This window comes from Uranotaenia lowii, chromosome 2 (genome assembly GCF_029784155.1).
Source record: "Uranotaenia lowii strain MFRU-FL chromosome 2, ASM2978415v1, whole genome shotgun sequence".
In the NCBI taxonomy this organism is placed as follows: Eukaryota; Metazoa; Arthropoda; class Insecta; order Diptera; family Culicidae; genus Uranotaenia; species Uranotaenia lowii.
The window spans coordinates 371,405,532-371,424,240 of record NC_073692.1 but is presented as its reverse complement, the minus strand read 5'-3'; the positions used below and the strand labels follow the sequence as shown (position 1 = coordinate 371,424,240).

Below are 18,709 nucleotides of genomic sequence, written 5' to 3'. Positions count from 1 at the left end.
TTTGTCATTTTTGTCATTTTTGTCATTTTTGTCATTTTTGTCATTTTTGTCATTTTTGTCATTTTTGTCATTTTTGTCATTTTTGTCATTTTTGTCATTTTTGTCATTTTTGTCATTTTTGTCATTTTTGTCATTTTTGTCATTTTTGTCATTTTTGTCATTTTTGTCATTTTTGTCATTTTTGTCATTTTTGTCATTTTTGTCATTTTTGTCATTTTTTGTTATTTTTGTCATTTTTGTCATTTTTGTCATTTTTGTCATTTTTGTCATTTTTGTCATTTTTGTCATTTTTGTCATTTTTGTCATTTTTGTCATTTTTGTCATTTTTGTCATTTTTGTCATTTTTGTCATTTTTGTCATTTTTGTCATTTTTGTCATTTTTGTCATTTTTGTCATTTTTGTCATTTTTGTCATTTTTGTCATTTTTGTCATTTTTGTCATTTTTGTCATTTTTGTCATTTTTTTCATTTTTTTCATTTTTGTCATTTTTGTCATTTTTGTCATTTTTGTCATTTTTGTCATTTTTGTCATTTTTGTCATTTTTGTCATTTTTGTCATTTTTGTCATTTTTGTCATTTTTGTCATTTTTGTCATTTTTGTCATTTTTGTCATTTTTGTCATTTTTGTCATTTTTGTCATTTTTGTGATTTTTGTCATTTTTGTCACTTTTGTCATTTTTGTCATTTTTGTCATTTTTGTCATTTTTGTCATTTTTGTCATTTTTGTCATTTTTGTCATTTTTGTCATTTTTGTCATTTTTGTCAATTTTGTCATTTTTGTCATTTTTGTCATTTTTGTCATTTTTGTCATTTTTGTCATTTTTGTCATTTTTGTCATTTTTGTCATTTTTGTCATTTTTGTCATTTTTGTCATTTTTGTCATTTTTGTCATTTTTGTCATTTTTGTCATTTTTGTCATTTTTGTCATTTTTGTCATTTTTGTCATTTTTGTCATTTTTGTCATTTTTGTCATTTTTGTCATTTTTGTCATTTTTGTCATTTTTGTCATTTTTGTCATTTTTGTCATTTTTGTCATTTTTGTCATTTTTGTCATTTTTGTCATTTTTGTCATTTTTGTCATTTTTGTCATTTTTGTCATTTTTGTAATTTTTGTCATTTTTGTCATTTTTGTCATTTTTGTCATTTTTGTCATTTTTGTCATTTTTGTCATTTTTGTCATTTTTGTCATTTTTGTCATTTTTGTCATTTTTGTCATTTTTGTCATTTTTGTCATTTTGTCATTTTTGTCATTTTGTCATTTTTGGCATTTTTGCCATGTTTGTAATAATTGTTATTTTTGTAATTTTTGACATTTTTTGTCATTTTTCATTCTTGTCATTTTGTTATTTTTGGTCATTTCTTACAGATTGGTCACTTTTGCCGATTTAATCATTTTTGTCATTTCTACATTTTTACCATTTTTGTAATATTAACTTACCATTTTATATTTTCACTTCATATTTTTCCGAGTGTTCCCAAAATTTGTTAATGGTTCTTTGAAAGTTAGCAGAATTATTTTCGAGGTGAAAAAGCATTCTTGTCAACTCGTTATAACACAATCTGTGTTTATATTCGCATTTCTGTTTTAGAATATCTCAAATTTCATAAACGCATGTTTTCAGTCAAATCAATTTCTATTTTTAATAGAAGGCTGAAGGAGTATATTCTGCTTGTTGCTAACTATAAATTATGATATTCAACGTTCTTCGGAAGTTTGATGGATTATATGTGACTACAAATTCGGAACTACTTTTGACGGTGGGTGGAGAAAATCTTTTTTATTATTTTGGCTTCACCCTACTACCGCAGATTTTTTTTAAAATCATTGCCTCATTACCTCATCTTACAATTCTATGAAGAAATTCAATATATTTGGTAGGATTTAATCTCTTTATTGGTGCACTTCACATGGATTTGTTCATCACTCGTTGGAATATCGCAGTAACCTTTAAGAGACCGAACGTTAGCCTCGTGCAATCTCAATGACGATTTTTTTTAATTCGACACTGTAGTTCCCTTTCTCATCTATGACTTCAATTATCCGGTAAATCATCAACATCCTATTTTATTATTTAGAATGAGAGCAAAACACCTCACCATGAATCAAACGCTGGTGATGGCCTTTGTTGCGGCCTTCGCCCTACTGATTCCGACCACAGGTGGTCAGGAAAACATCATGACCCGGGTAGCTCCCGATCTGCTGGAATGCTACACCAATCCGAAAATGTTCGAACGGGAAAACCGACTGCCCATGACCATGAACATGATGATCGAACTGATACGCAAAGTGGAGGACTCACCGGGGCTCAATGAGAACATGCGACAACTTTCGATTGCCCTGCTGCACCGGTTCCGACAGGATGGTATCGTTAGGGCCACCGGTGTCCAGAACGTGGCCGGAGATCTTCAGTTTAGTCTTAGCAGGCATCAATTCACCCGGCAGAGGATCCTGTTTTCTAGACTTCTGCCCGGAAATGCCCAGACCTTCCCCAACAATACGCTTAATGACCAGGAAAGGGTAAGTTAGGGGGGTTTGATAAGCCTGTTTAAAAATTTGACCATTTTCAATTATTTTTGGTATTAACAGTGCGCGCTTCACTTCATGCTGTCCAGCTCGATTGAATTGGCCGTCCCTGGTGACGAGAACATTCGTTGTGATATGCTGTCCCAGTATCGAGCGTTGAGGGTTCCGCGGGACACGAAACATCCGATACAGTCCAATTTCATCGCAGACGTTCAGATGTTGGCTGAACCTCAGATGAAAACAATCCGGAAGCAGATCGAATCGATGCGTAAATCAGCTCGGATGGAAGTGGATCCGGAAGATGAACCTGAAGCGTCCGATCAGGAGGAGGAACTTGAGGATCCGGAAGCTAAACTTGATACGGAAGCTTGTCCGGTAGAAAATGGTGTTGTCTACACCAGGTCGGGTGCGGTCTCGGCCGGAACGGTCCTAGCAGGTATTGCAGCTGGCCTGGCACCCCAGAGCGTTGAATTGCGAAACTTGCTTCCACCCAGAAGTGAACAAATGCGGGCGCGTCAACAGGTTCAGCCGCTGCGAGTGGACAACCGATGGGCTGCAACACTTTCCGGAGATTTGGCTGAAGTTACGCTACTACAGGCACCTTCAACACCCAACAACATTCAGGTTGGAGCTGGTGGAGCCTGGAACGATACCGTTTCCCCTCGTTGGTTCTTCCTGACCCAGCAAGATAACTTGGAGATGACGGACGCGGAAATCCGTGCCGGTATCGATGGACTAACCATAGCGATGAACATTGACCATTGGAAATCGCGGGTGAACGCGCTTCGACTGAGCCAGGTACTGGACATGTACTACTCACAGCGGGGAGTTTTCGATCAGACCATGCGGTCCTGCAACAGGCGGAATCTGTTCAAAACAACAGTTTCAATCGATGAAATGAGGAATCAAGCCGCAGCCTTCAGTAACATCCTGGAACAGGAGATGCAGATGGCCTACAAGCTCACCCAAGAAACGATGGCGAAGTTCTCGACCGGCGCTTCCAAAGCTTTGGCCAATTATGTCCGTGAGTATAACGAACGTTTTACACGGAGTTTTATGTCTGGGACTCAAATAATTTATCTCGAATTTCCCTATTAGGCAAAACCTTGAACGACTTAACCTGCGAAGAAACGGCCTTTGTGCAGAACGATCCAACTATTTACAGAACAGCTGCTGATATGTTCATCTACGTAGACGTCAGCTGGTCTTTCCGGGACATAAGCGCCGTCGTAGGGTAAGAAGTTTAAAGTATTTTTTTAAATTGACAAAGTCCTTAAAAAACGTATCACATTGATTTGCAGAAACCTACTGGATGAGCTGGATGTGGGACCCTTCGGCACTACTTATACTGTTTTAAACGCCCTGACCGGATATGTCATTATCAACAGGACCCAGTCGTTGGCCGACTTTCACACTCAGTATACGGCCGATGTTCATCTTACACGTAAGCTCTTCAAATCCCAATTGAGCAAAGCGATCCTAGATTAACTTTATGTTTTTCAGAACAACCCGGTCTAGCGATGCTCCCATTGCTGCGCAGTCTCAAGCAACAGGTTATCCCGATCATGAGTGAAGAAAGGACCAACTCCAGCATGAGCGGACGCTCGAAAATCGCCCTAATTATGCCGAATATGGCAGCCAACAACGATAGTGACAACGCCTTCAAGGAGTTGCAGAAAATACGCGAGGAAATTCCAGATCTCAGGTTGATCTTCTTAGCCGGGGGCAACCATACTCGCTTTGCCCGGTTCGTGCTGGATCAGAATCTAGATCTGTTCCAGATGCGCGAGATCACCACTGGTGTGATCGATTCGGTTCACGTCCAAACGCGGCCCGTGATTGTTCGGATTCAGCAGGAACCCAGACGTATCGTCAATCCGCGCTGTGGACATGACTGGATACAGGGCAACTGGGGATCCAACTCCATCAACCAATACGTCGAACCGCGAGGATTTGTGATATATGTATCAACTGCAGCCAAACTACTTCTTCAAAGCGAACAAAACCCTACTCCAAATCCAGGGACATGGATACGCCCAGCTTACCGTTTGCCATTCCCGATATGATAAACTACCTAGGTAGTTGTTCACAAAACCTTTTTTAAAGTCACAATAACCTGAAACCCCATTATCTCTCTATTCAAGGTCCAATGCAACCCAGCAGTCGGATCAGATATGTGAGCAGATCAACACCGGAACGGTTGACATCGACCTGTCAAACGCCTGCGATGGTCATCAACTGATCCATGCCTGTCCGCCGGTATTTTTCTCGGTGGAACACACGCAGCAAACGCCGGTCACCAACTTCCGCTGCAACGAGCGGGAGTGTCGCTTCCCGGACAACGCTCAGTTTGCGATAATTCTAGTGAATGGTAGCTGTTTCAGCAGCGCCGGAAAGCTGTTCAGTTCCTTGACCTTCGTAGTCTTCGTAACCCTTCTGGGGTTGTTGTTCACCAGACAGTAGGGTTAGTAGTTAGGTTTAGTAAGTAACTTCGCCGTTAGTTAAGATATGATCGTGAAACCTTAGTACGTAGGGATTGTAAAATTGACAATTTATGTTAGTTGGGAAATCTAATAAAAGTTCGATTCAAACTAGTTTGAGGTTAATGTTGAGAAAAATCCTAGTGCGGTTAACGATAGGGAATTTGAATAGAAATCCTCCCGAATCTCTTGACGTTTCGTTACTCCTGTAATCGGAGCTCAAATTCGGTAATTCGGAAAGTGAATAGTAAGAACGCACAACCTGGAACAGATGATCAGTAGTTTTTATTGCTTTACTTTTATTTGAATAACATGGCTTAACACATAATAGAAAAATTCTGATATTTTGCCTAGATCGTAGGTAGCACAAAAAGCACTCTAAAAAAATCTATCTAAAGCAAATAAATTTTAAGAATATTATTGGTTATCAAAGAAGAATAGTTACCATTTTTGCTCCTTGCTCTAAGGATACATTTTGTTCAACATCTTAACATCCTTATAACTGAGCTTATCCCTTTGTCCAAGTTCAAAATCACCATGCTGAAAAGAACAATATAAATGTTATTGGAATTCTCAGAAAACTGTCGAAGCTTTTCCTCCCTACCAAAGGTTTGATGGTGTCCTTGCCATTATTGGTGAACGCCTTGCCGCCCCGATGCAGAATACTTTCGTAGTCATAGGTGAGCCCGAAATCGTTGTACAAGGTCGGATCGACCGGCTGAAACTGGCCGTGGTTGAAGGCATTCACGTTGGACAGATCTACGTCGACGTATAGATTCCGATCGGCCCGGTTGCTCGGGTGGATGAAGCCGAGGGTGTGCATCAGCTGGTGCAGGATCGCGCCCTTATCCATGCAACCCCGTGGATCCAGATTCAGTTCCTGGCGGCCACCGTGATAGCCCAGCGAAGCCCAGCAGCCCACGTCCGTATTGATGATGGCCACGTAGTCCCGATCCGTTGCGACTTTCGGGGTGAATTTCACCTTACTCACCTCCATGATGGCGTCCATGGCGCTCAAAATTATCTGCTGGTCTTCTGGAGCTGGAATATGATAAACGAACAAAAATTCTTAACTAAGTGTCCAGTATTAGTTTGTTGAACTTTATTTTCTCTGCAATTTTGAGGTATGTAATATTTAGGTAACTTTTTGAAAGAAGTTTCCCTCATCATTGCCCGCGTTTTTCAATGCATGAACTCATCGTTGAAAAAAAGGTTGAATGATGATCGTCCCCGGTTTTCAACTTTAAAAAATAGTTAAAAAAGTTTAAAAAATTGTGGATTTTCCCGTATCAAATTTGCAAAACTTTAGAATTAGTTCAAAATATTCCGTGAAAATGTTCAATGCAGTTCAATTTTATTTCCTTTTTAGAAAAAGTAATCAAAAAAAAGTGGAGGAGGTAGTAATTTGGCTACGACCGCTAAACGTAGAATTACGCAGTTGTTTTTTGTCAATGTATAGAATAACAGAACTTATGGTGCATTTTTGAAATGACCAACATATGAGTGTCAAAATGGCAATATGACGTGACAAATTTCAACCATTTAACAGAATTTAACCATGTGACATAAACCTATCACCAGAAATTATCTGAGCAAGCAGTACATGTGACATAATCGGATCATGCAACATAATCATACCATGAAACATAATTCGACCAAGTGACCTATGTAATTCAACCATGAAACATAATCGACCATGTGACACAATCTGATTACGCAATATAATCAACCATGTGACAATATCCGATCATGCAGTTAAATCGAAGATGTGACATAATCTGACCATGCAACATTTTCGACCATGCAACATATTCTGACCATGTGACATAATCCGACCATGCTACATAACTCGATCATGCAACATAATCCGACCATGTGACAAAATCCAACCATTCAACATAATCGAATCATGCAACAAATATTACCAAATGGAATATATTTTGCATTACAAGTTATGCTGCTTGAACAAAATAAAGTAAATAAGGTAGATCACCAGTTAACAAGCACAGAGCAACTCGTAGTAAGACAATAAATTTGCTTTATCAGAGAGTTATCATTCATGAATACTAAAGAAGTGATTTGGATGGATAACAATTCCGTATTTAAGAATGTTAAAAAAATTATGTCATATTTTTTACCTTCGAAAATCAGTGTTTAAAATCATGAGAAGATAGGGGGGGGGGGTAATTGTCAGCGTTACGTAATTTTCATAGGGGGGTATGTCGAAGCATTACGATGTGTTACATACGGAGGGGAGGGGGTCAAAAAAGTGCATTTTTTGCGTTACGTAATTTATGGATGCCGCCTAATCCAATTATGTAACAAAATCGGACCATGTGACATAATCCCACATTCTGTCTCATGATTTGGTGGCGAACGGACGCGTTTTGAAGAGCGGCAGCGATTAAATTAAGTGGTGTTGTTCGGAAATTTCAAGCGGCGAATCGTACGATAGTGGCGGGGTAAAAAGCTGAATAGTTCGGGGAGTGAAAAGTGAATTGGGAAGTGAAAAGCAGGAAAAGCCTGCCCAAATTACAATTTTTTTTGGCCAAAGCAGCCATTGTGGAGAAGAGGTTTTTTCTTCTCAAAATAGTGTGGGGAAAATATTGAGAATAGGCGGAAAATTAAGCCAAAGTGAAGGGCGGAGAATAGGCAGGCGGAAGAGGGTCAGCTAGTGAAGCAGTTGGAAGCGGCGGCGAAAACCTGGCTTGCTTCGATTGCTAAAATTTAGCGGGAATCGACCGGGAGAAAATTTGGGTTGGCGAGCGGCGGTTCGCAAAGAGGTGGGTGAGAGAGTGTTGGGCGGGAAAATTTAGGCGTGAAATTCAGTGAGAGCCGACCGAGAGAAAATTTGTAAAGGCAAACGGCGGCTCGGAAGAAGAGAATGCAATTAGTTCTGAGAGAGCCAGCAGGCGAAGGGTGGTGAATCTGGTGAAAATAAAAACCGAAGAGAGTGTGGTGAAGAAAAAATTAACAGGTTTGGAAGCATAGGGAGAGAGCAAAAGTGCCAAACATGGGAATCAGAAGTGGGGTGGCATTTGCAAAGCTTGAGTTTTTTTAGGTTGGATCAGTCGCTTGAGGAGGTGGCGTGCGAACAAAAAAGTGGGCTACTTGCACTTTGGGTATAGAAAAAAGTTAAGTAGTCCAAAGGAAAAAAAAAAACAATGTAAAGTTAAAAGGTAAGGTAAGTAGAGTGGTAGCGGCAAGGTAAGATGTCTTTTACAATAAAAAGTTTTTATCTCATATTTCAACATTTCATTAAGAATGATCAATAACCTGCCAACCATCCAGGTATATACACGGATGCCGGAATACTTGATGAAAATTTCTAAAAATTTTAAATTTTTCTAAATTTTTGAATGATTGTGGAGGTTTTTGAAACATTCCTACAAAACAAATACCAACATTGACACGAAATACACGCAGACATAACAGATAACACGAAACCATGGTGCCGGGTATGGAAAATTCTGCATTAGAGTTACGCGGAATAGAGGTAAAATGCAGAGGTAGTTCATACTTTGGTAAAATTGCGGTGAATCCGTGCACCCATGGTGGATTACCAACATACATACATACAAAATCGGACCATGTGACATAATCCTACCATACAACATTATCGACCATGCGAAATAATCCGACCATGCAACATAGTCGACCATGTGAAACAATCAAATCATGCAACATAATCGACCATGTGACGTAATTCGACCATGTGACGTAATCCGACCATGCAACATAATCGGACCATGCAACATTAATTGACCATGTGATATAATCCAACCATGCAACATAATACGACCATGTGACATAATCGACCTTGCAACATAAATTGACCATGTGACATAATCCGACCTTTTGCAAAATCCAACCATGCAACATAATCAGACCATGTGACATAATCCGATCATGCAACATCATCGGACCATGTGACATAATCCGACCATGAAACATAATCCGACCATGTGACGAAATCCGACCATGCAACATAATCGGACCATGTGACATAATCGACCATGCAACATGAATCGATCATGACAAAATCCAACCATGCAACATAATTGGACCATGTGACATAATCGCCCATGCAACATAAATTGACCATGTGACATAATCCGACCATGCAACATTATCGACCATGTGACATAAATCGATCATGTGACATAAATCAATCATGCAACATAATCGGATCATGCAACATAATCTTTTCATGCAACATAATCCGATCATGCAACATAATCGGACCATGTGACATAATCCGATTATGCAACACAGACCATGTGACATAATTCGATTATGCAACGCCACTTGCGATGCCCTGTAGGATCCCTGCCACTGCCACTGAAGTCCTCCGCCACTGGACGCCTCCGCCGTTGGCTGTCTACGCTGGTGGCCGTCATCGCTGCTCACCGTCTTCGCTGCTCACTGGTCCACGGTTGCCACTGAACTACTGCCAATCGATATCTTGGTCGGATTACCACTGGTGGGGTCCACACTCAGATCGAAGCGAAGCAACGGTCTGTCCAGTTCGACGGCAAACAGCGAAAGAAACCGAGTCGACCAACGGGCCCTTTGTTTTATACCTTTCGTAAGTAGGGAAAAACAAAACCCATCAAAGCAGGCGTTGGTGATGACGTCAAAATCCTTTAGGTGTGGTGTCTGTGAAAGAGGCGTTTTTCGTGACGCGAGATTCGTTTGCAAATTTCAATTTGTCCCCCTATAGAGCTGCCGTAAGACGTAATTCTACGTCAAAATTCTTTAACAAAATCACAATATTTTGTGGTATTTTAGTAAACTGAATTAACAGTCATTTATTGATGTGTATCAGGTATCAGGTATCAGAATGGGGGTAGGCTTAATAGCGGCACGTTATCCAAACATACGGGAAAATTGTGCCAAGCCTTTTTTTTATCCAAGATTTCATCATTTACCTGAGGAACCTGAAAAACCTATAAAAGGAAGAAATAAATTCAATCTATTTAAGATGGCATAAAGCCTTTCCACTAGGGATTATTAGCATTAAAACTCTTTTCTACATTCGGTAAGGAATGATAGAATGTTTTTTAAGTTTAATTTCTTAAACTCAGATTCGCTTAAAGCGTAAGATCCCAGAGTACGAAAACGTAGTCTGGCAAATGAGGGACAGTTACATATAAGATGGAAGGGATCTTCCACATCTGATTCACAACTACCACATACTGGAGATTCAGCACGCTGAATGTTGTGCATGTGATAGTTGAGTTTACAATGACCGGAGAGTGCTCTGGTCAGGATGCTGCAATGAGATTTACTTAAAGTTAACAAGTAACTCGATATGATTGGAGATGGTTTTTCTAAAAATAATTTAGTTTGGCGGCAAGTGTCCAACTCTTCCCAGTAACGTTTATGCTGGTTAGAGGACCAAGTTTGAATTTGGTTTCTGAACCAACATGGCGATATTGGGACAGCCGGCTCTGGTCCGTAAAATTCCTTTTCCGACCCAGCTCTAGCGAGTTCGTCGGCGCATTCGTTTCCAAAAATTCCCTTATGTCCGGGTACCCATAGAAGATTTAATCCATTGCCTTCAGCAAGTTCTCCGATTGCTTTCCGGCATGCGATTACCAGTTTTGATCTAGAACTGGAAGCACTGAGTGATTTGATAGCTGCTTGGCTATCTGAACAGAAATAAATTGTTCTGAACATAATTTTCTTTTGAAGTGCAATTTGCACTCCATACATAATAGCATATAGCTCAGCCTGAAAGACTGTACAATATTTACCTAGAGGTTGAGCATGTTCTATGTTCAACTCGTGACAGTAAATTCCTGCACCTGCACGGCCGTTTGATAATGAACCGTCAGTATAGAATACAATATGAGAGGACATTTGGTCCTCTACGAAACCTGATAACCATTCTTGAGGAGAAGGAAATTTGACTTTAAACCCCATATAGGGAAAACTACTCGAGAGTGTTAAATCGTTTGGCGCTAAATTAAACTTGTTTAATCTAACTAATTCAGGCCACACATTTGTGTGACTCGATGATCTTTCGATATTTCCTGACAGCCAGAGACCAACTGCCTGTAGACGAAAAGCACATGAAAAGGCTTCCTGTTTTAGGAACAAGTGTAGAGGTTTGATAGAAAACAGAGCTTCTAGTGCTGCAGTAGGAGTTGTTGTGAACGATCCGGACATCCCCAAAAGACACATTCTTTGAAGGTGATTTAGTTTTGTCCGAACTGTTGCAACTTCTCCTTTCTGCCACCACACTAGACAACCATAGGCCAAAATTGGTCTTACTATTGTGGAGTAAATCCAGTGAATATGTTTGGGTTTGAGTCCCCAGTTTTTCCCGATTGCACGTCGGCATTGTCCGAAGGCCATGCATGCTTTTTTGATTCTGAATTCGATGTGATCAGACCAGTTTAATTTGGAGTCAAGAATGACACCCAAATATTTAACTTGATTAGACACGGTGATTTCAGAACCATAAAACAGCAGAGGGCGCACCCCGCGGGTGATACGTTTTTTAGTAAATAATACAATATTAGTTTTTAGAGGATTAACTGACAGTTCTACATGAGAACACCATCGTTCAACAGAGCGCAGAGCTTGTTGCATTATATCAAATAATGTGCTTATGCACAAACCTCTTACCAGCAGAAGATAATCATCTGCGAATCCATAGGTTGGTATTCCACGGTCATTGAGTTTTCTCAACAAACCGTCTGCAACTAGGTTCCACAAAAGAGGTGATAGTACATCTCCCTGTGGGCAATAGAGTGCCCCAAATGACCCGACTTTTGAAAAAGTTATGCGCTGCAGGCTAAAATTGATCCTAGGCCTAGTACAAGATCTCATGCCAAATTTGGGCCAGATCGGATCACGGGAAGGGGTCGCTCAATGAGCCTGAAGTTTGTATGGGATTTTGAGACATTTTGTTCGGGAGAAACATGAAAAACCAGTTTTTCATCAATAACATTGGTTCCCGTCGGCCGATTTCTTTCAAAAACGGGTTTTCTTAAAGCCTAAATTATGAAAAACATTTTATCCGAAGACTGCATATCGATAAGAGTTAAGACAAAAAAGTTATTGGACTTCCAAAATGGGCTAACTTTTTTTACGGTGGTATTCATCACTGCTAATGAGGCGTCAATAAGTTCGACTGCCCCGACTCATTTACTGTGATGAATACCATCCTTAAAAAAGTTAACCCATTTTGGAAGTCCAATAACTTTTTTGTCTTAACTCTTATCGATATGCAGTCTTCGGATGAAATGTTTTTCATAGTTTAGGCTTTAAGAAAACCCGTTTTTGAAAGAAATCGGCCGACGGGAACCAATGTTATTGATGAAAAACTGGTTTTTCATGTTTCTCCCGAACAAAATGTCTCAAAATCCCATACAAACTTCAGGCTCGTTGAGCGACCCCTTCCCGTGATCCGATCTGGCCCAAATTTGGCATGAGATCTTGTACTAGGCCCAGGATCAATTTTAGCCTGCAGCGCATAACATTTCACAGGTTTTGAATTTCCCATACAAATTTGGGGCAGTCTAGTGGGCAACCACGTGTGCTAACTTTTGTTATTGAAGCCTGTCTTAAAGACGAATGAAGATTCCTGTTACTTAGCATTGCGCTAATCCAGTTAGTTATAACACTAGGCACTCCATGAAGTAGTGCCGCATCCATTATTGATGTAAACGAGACATTATCAAATGCTCCTTCTATGTCTAGAAATGCTCCTAGACATGATTCTTTCTGTGAAAAACTATTTTCAATATTATGTACTACGTTGTGCAGAAGAGTTAATGTTGATTTTCCTGTTTGGTATGCATGTTGTGTCGCATTAAGCGGATGTTGGACAAGGCATTCTTGCCTGATATGATGATCAATTAAACGTTCAAGTGCTTTTAATAGAAATGAACTTAGACTAATAGGACGAAAGCTTTTGGCTTCGTCGTATGATGATCGTCCCCCTTTAGGGATGAATTTCACGGCTATCTGCCGCCAAAGTTTAGGAATATATCCATGAGCAAAACTGCTTATCATTATTTTTCTTAATATGTGTTTGAAATGATCGAAACCTTTTTGAAGCAAAACTGGAAATAAACCGTCACTTCCAGGAGATTTGTATTGAGCAAAACCATCGATTGCCCATTTGATCGATTCTGTAGTAACTATTTTCCGAGCAAAATGCAAGGAATCTAGACTTCCAGAAAAGAACTCAGGCTCTATCGATGAATCTTGATCAACACATCCTGGAAAGTGAGTATTGAATAGACAACTTAATGTTTCTTCGTCGTTTGATGTATAATCACCACTAGGGGTTTTAAGGTATGAAACCTGATAATCTTTTGATTTGGCTGAGACTTTATTTAACCTACTTGCTTCGTGCAAGCTTGAAATGTTTGTGCAGTAGCTCTGCCAACTTGAGCGTTCGGCAGCTCTTGTTGCTTTCCGGTAAGCTCTGCGAGCCAACTTGAAAGCATCAAAACCTTCCGTGCGCCTTCGGTTCCAAGAGCGTCTGCAGTTTTTTCGTAATTTACTGAGGTTTGAGTTCCACCATGGTGTACTGTTTTTGTTGAATTTCAACGTTCGTAAGGGACACGCTTCTTCATAAGAATTCAAAATAATTTCGGTGGTTTTTACAACCACTTCATCCAACTCAAGAGGAGTAGTAATTTCAGGTGTATATTCATGAAATTTAGTAGCAAGATGCTCCAAATATAGGTCCCAATTAGTTGTTCTTGGGTTTCTGAATGTAAATGTTTCTAAAAACTCACCTGAGTGTTCAAAATAGATAAACCTGTGGTCAGAAATCGATTCTTCGTTAGGCACATGCCAATTTGAAATTTCCTGAGAAATTGTTCTAGAACAAAGTGTGATGTCAATCACCTCTTCTCTGTCACACCTAACAAAAGTTGGTTTATTTCCTACATTTAGAATTTCTAAATCAGTGCTGCTTAAATATTCCATTAAATTTAAGCCTCTCAGATTGATATCTGAGCTACCCCATACAAAATGATGGGCATTGGCATCACAGCCAATTACAAGAGGTATATTTTGTGATTCACAGAATGAAATGACATTTTTTAAATCATCCGTAGGGGATGATTGTTCATATGGTGAGTATGCTGAACAGTAGACGTATTTTCTATCAGGCAGCGAAACCTGAACGACGCAAATATCTCTTGTTGTTAGATTGGGTATAAGTGTTGCATTTAAAGAATTGTTTATCAATATACATGTACGAGGCATTATTCGGGCATTAGTCATTCCAATTACACTGAACACAGTAAAGTTTGGTTTGAGCAAATTCCCTAAGTAAAAAGTTCCATTTCGGAAATAGGGTTCTTGGACCAAGGCGATTGATGCAGTTCCATTAAGGATTAAACGACATAAGTTAAGTCCAGCGGTTCTTTCGTGCTGCAGATTTATCTGTGCAACCTTAATAGAAAGCATTTCTATCAAAGAATTCCACACATATTTCCATCACACACAAGAACCACTGCACCTTCATATCAACGCATGAAGCGGGGTATCCCATACAGGATGAAAATTTTAAAATCGTGTGTATAATCTGAATCCCACGAGTTGCCAGGAAAAATACGGCCCTTTGCACCAGTGCCTGGCTATAGTGCAGACCTTAACAACGTTCTGCTTAAGATAGGATTATTATACACCCTCCTACCCCCACTTTGGGGCCCGCAGGCACAGAACCACCTTGAAGCGGGTGTTTACAAAATTTAGGAGAATACAACTCGTGCATGCGCATTAATAGCAATAAGCACAATTGGTGAATCCTCCCTGAAGAAACTTGGCTTGGAACCAAGCCAAGAATCCCCCCTCCCAATGTGATAGTCGCATTTGAAGAATGACTAACGCATATGGGAAGTACTGGATAAGTCGCCTTTTACGACGTGGACCAGTATCCCAGTGGTAGTATTCTATAAGCCGCCACCACACAGCTACGGGCATCAAGTATCAAACTACCGTCCCGTACACACGGGAACAAAACGGGCTGGCGGAGCGCGCCAACCGAACGATAGTCGAGATTGTCCGGTGTATGATTTTTGAAGCAAAGTTACCAAAATCGTTCTGGGCTGAGGCTGTTGCTGCTGCGGTTTATCTGGTGAACAGATCCCCCACTAGTGGCCATGCGATGACACCCGTGGAAGCGTGAAGTGGTAAAAAACCAGACCTCTCCCATGTGCGCGTGTTTGGAACGAAGGCGATGGTACAAGTACCCCAACCTCAGCGACGGAAGTGGGACCCGAAAGCTCGGGAATGCGTGCTGACTGGCTTCGAAGAGGATACGAAAGGTGATCGGCTGTACGATTCGGTTTCGAAATGTTTCCTGATCAGCCGAGACGTGAGTTTGATTGACGAGTGTTCTGGCGAGTATCCTTTGTCATCGAAACGTAAAGCCACCGTTGTACCATTGGACGAATCGTTCGGTGGTCTCAGTGAGAAAACGACTGTACCTTTAGGAATTAACGCTGCAAGCGATGCTGAGGTTGATGACGAAAATTCTGATGACGATCAGGATACATCAACAGAACTTTTTGAAGATTGCGATAATGTTGAAGCAATTCCTTCTACCAGTGCCGATGACGATGGGGAAGCAGTGGAACCGAGGAATTATTCCGAAGCGATGGCATCACCACATGCAAGTTTCTGGAAGCAGGCCTTGGCAGATGAACTGAGGCGATCCATTCCAACGGTACCTGGACACCTCCCGCCTGGACGCAAACCGATCGGATGCAAGTGGCTGTTCAAAGCTAAGCGAGGACCCACTGGTGAAGTGCTGCGGTACAAAGCACGCCTGGTTGCCCAAGGGTTTAGTCAGCAGTATGGAACTGACTACGACGAAGTGTTTGCTCCGGTCGTTCAGCAAACCACATTCCGAACATTGATGGCAGCTGCAGTGAAGAAAGGCATGGCTGTGAAGCATTATGATGTCAAGACCGCATTTCTCAATGGTGATCTTGAAGAGGAGATTTTCATGCGTCAGCCAAGCGGGTTTGTTCGGAGTGGCAGTGAAGGCAAAGTTTGCAAGCTGAAGCGAAGCTTGTATGATCTGAAGCAAGCAGCCAGATCCTGGAACCAGAAGCTTAATGACGAGTTGTTGGGTAACGGCTATCACCGGTGTAAGGCAGATATATGTCTTTATCGGAAACACGAAAATGCTCATTGGTGCTACGTTCTAGTCTACGTCGATGATCTGGTGATTGCCTGCGAGGATCCGTCGATGATCGAGAAGTTGGTCCTTGGACTGCGGAAGGTGTTCGATTCATTCTTGGATTGGAGATCGAACGAAACTCGGATGGTGATTATTTCTTGAGTCAACGAAAGTACATCCAGGAAGTTGTGAAATCAAGTGGATTATCCGACGCTAGAGTTTCTAAGATTCCCTTGGATCCTGGGTACATTAAGTTGGAAACTTGTAGTAAGCTTTTGGAAGACAACTCCGACTACCAAAAGCTGATTGGAAAGCTGCTGTACATCGCAATAAACACCCGTCCCGATATTTCGACAGCTGTGTCCATTTTGAGTCGAAAAACGAGTTGCTGCACACAGGACGACTGGACTGAGATGAAGCGTGTGGTACGATATCTGAAAGGAACCGAAAACTATCGAGATTGAGCAAGCAGGGTGAGTCTAGCATCGTCGGATACTCGGACGCTGATTGGGCGGAGAACAGAGAGGACCGTAAATCAAACACCGGATTCGTATTCAAGGTGAATGGAGGTACCGTGAGCTGGGCATGCCGCAAGCAGTCGTGTGTGAGCCTGTCGACTGCCGAAGCTGAATTTGTTGCGTTATCTGAGGCTGTTCAAGAGGCACTTTTGCTCAAACTGTTGCTGCAGGAACTCAACGACGAACCCGAGAATTTGGTTATCCTGGAAGACACCCAAAGTTGTCTGAAGATGTTGGCAACGGAGAAGCTGAGTCGGAGAATGAAACATATCGCAGCAAGGTTTCATTTCACGAAGGATTTGATGGAGAAGAAGAGCATGAGCTGCGTTTACTGTCCGTCTGAGGAAATGGTTGGAGACTTATTAACGAAGCCGCTTCCGAGGATCCGGATGGAGAAGTAAACGATAATGATCGGTCTCACTGTTTAGGAGAAGTGTTGAGGAAAACTGTAATCCGATCATAGTAGTCATGGGTATACTTGTTAAAACATCTAGATCCAACAAAATATAGTTAGTGTTACTATTGAGTTCAATCTGAACAGACGTTTTTCATTACGCTACTAACCCACAAGAGAATTGTATATGGTGAACCGGTTGGATAAAATTCATGCCAATCAGTTGAACACTCAATAACTACCATCGAGATTCTAGATCTTATTAAAGCTGATTTTTGCACGTTTAAGTTTCAAGATGACACTCCATTCAATAATAAAATGAGAAAAAAAAATTTGTGTTCTCTTGGCCAACAAACTTCATTACATAAATAATCAAATACCTAGAAGCCTTACAACACAATCAAAATAAAATTAAAATTTATTTTCGTTATAAACCGTGTTCTTTATTGAAATTTCTGACATTCTCGTATGAATTTTTCATACAATCGTCGCAAAAAAAAAACCAATATGGCTCTCGGCACTACCGTTTTTTAATACTCCTTGCCGTGAGTATAATTTCCTTTTCCATGTGGTATCTGTTTAATTAATCGAGATAACGGCATGAAAATTATGAAGTAGGCCTTGATTCGCAGGGACGTCAAAAAATTTTGCTCCGTGAATAAAAAAAATGATAATGGATGAACCTGCATCGAAACCCGTTGTAAGTAACCGCAAAGGTGTACAAAATTGTGAAGTGTACAGAAATTCAGAATTCAGATGTAGATTTAGAACAAAGATTGAAATTGTATGATTTTCTAATTCATCTCACACTAGAATTGTGTATGGAGTCTTGAATTTTTTTTATGAGAAACTTACAGATGCTGTCGCTGATCTCGTACTTGACGATTCCGTTGGGCCACCACTTGAGCGTTTTTCGGTTACTTCCCTGGGTCAGATCCGGCTCGTAACGCACGATCACGTCACCCTCGTCTTTGCGTCCAAGTTCCTCAAAAGCATGATAATACGTCGCGTTTGCCAAAGCCGCAAGCAGGGCTAACAGGAGAAGAATCTGTAAAATTTTCTGGAAACGAACAGAAAAACAAGATTGAAGAAATTAGGAAAAATATCTAAATTTTGAAAAGGAAAGATCACTATAAAAATCGCAGCCTAATTACCTTCATTTTCGCTGATGATCAGCACCAAGTATTTTTCCTCCGACGAGTTTTAGGAAGATACTGGGATACTTTCGGTGGATTTGAGTGCCATTTTGCTGTTTTCGGTTGTTTGTACTCTGATAAGTCGTTGTTGGCTGGATCAGCAAACAACACTTGGGAAAATAAAACTCGAATGACTTTAATTGTACGAAGTGGTGGAGTCTGGGAATTCCGTGATAAAAAGATAAAACAAACGCAGGTATCTCTACGGCGCAATTTCGGTCTTGAGAAGATTGATCCGGATTCAGAGGATTTTTTTTAACAAAAATAATTGATAAACGTGTCAACAATACACTTTGTCCCAAAGTTTTCTGAGTAATTAAAAAAGTAAAGGGAAATAAATAAATCCAGATGTGTTTTATACCGAAAACCGGAAGCAGACGTTCCACTAAACAAACATTTGCCGAAATTCGTTTATCTTATCTACTGTGCTCAGGTTT

At 40.5% G+C, this 18,709-nt stretch overlaps 2 protein-coding genes across 2 annotated transcripts in view; one reads left to right on the top strand and one right to left on the bottom strand.

Moving 5' to 3' along the window:
- The window catches only part of LOC129747350 (uncharacterized), a 43,378-nt gene extending 38,298 nt beyond the window's left edge, over window positions 1-5,080 (top strand). The window contains 7 exon segments of the mRNA XM_055741506.1: window positions 2,076-2,517; window positions 2,587-3,547; window positions 3,622-3,757; window positions 3,825-3,967; window positions 4,027-4,484; window positions 4,486-4,601; window positions 4,668-5,080. Coding sequence (XP_055597481.1) covers window positions 2,077-2,517; window positions 2,587-3,547; window positions 3,622-3,757; window positions 3,825-3,967; window positions 4,027-4,484; window positions 4,486-4,601; window positions 4,668-4,986 — 2,574 coding nt within the window. The 5' untranslated portion in view covers window position 2,076 and the 3' untranslated portion in view covers window positions 4,987-5,080.
- A 186-nt stretch (window positions 5,081-5,266) lies between these two features.
- On the bottom strand, window positions 5,267-18,705 carry LOC129746174 (zinc metalloproteinase nas-13-like). The gene is made up of 4 exons (XM_055739703.1): window positions 18,231-18,705; window positions 17,932-18,136; window positions 5,608-6,044; window positions 5,267-5,543 (listed from the first exon to the last, which is right to left on the bottom strand). The coding sequence occupies exons 1-4, from the start codon at window positions 18,234-18,236 to the stop codon at window positions 5,466-5,468; spliced, it is 726 nt and encodes a 241-aa protein (XP_055595678.1). The 5' UTR covers window positions 18,237-18,705; the 3' UTR covers window positions 5,267-5,465.
- Between the last annotated feature and the right edge of the window lie 4 nt (window positions 18,706-18,709).

Excerpts from the sequence above, each read along its gene's own strand:
- LOC129746174 (XM_055739703.1), bottom strand. Across the intron at positions 6,045-17,931 it reads CGAGATCAGCGACAGCATCT|CTCCAGAAGACCAGCAGATA; the intron begins GTAAGTTTCTCA and ends ATCATATTCCAG. Across the intron at positions 5,544-5,607 it reads AGGACACCATCAAACCTTTG|CATGGTGATTTTGAACTTGG; the intron begins GTAGGGAGGAAA and ends TGTTCTTTTCAG.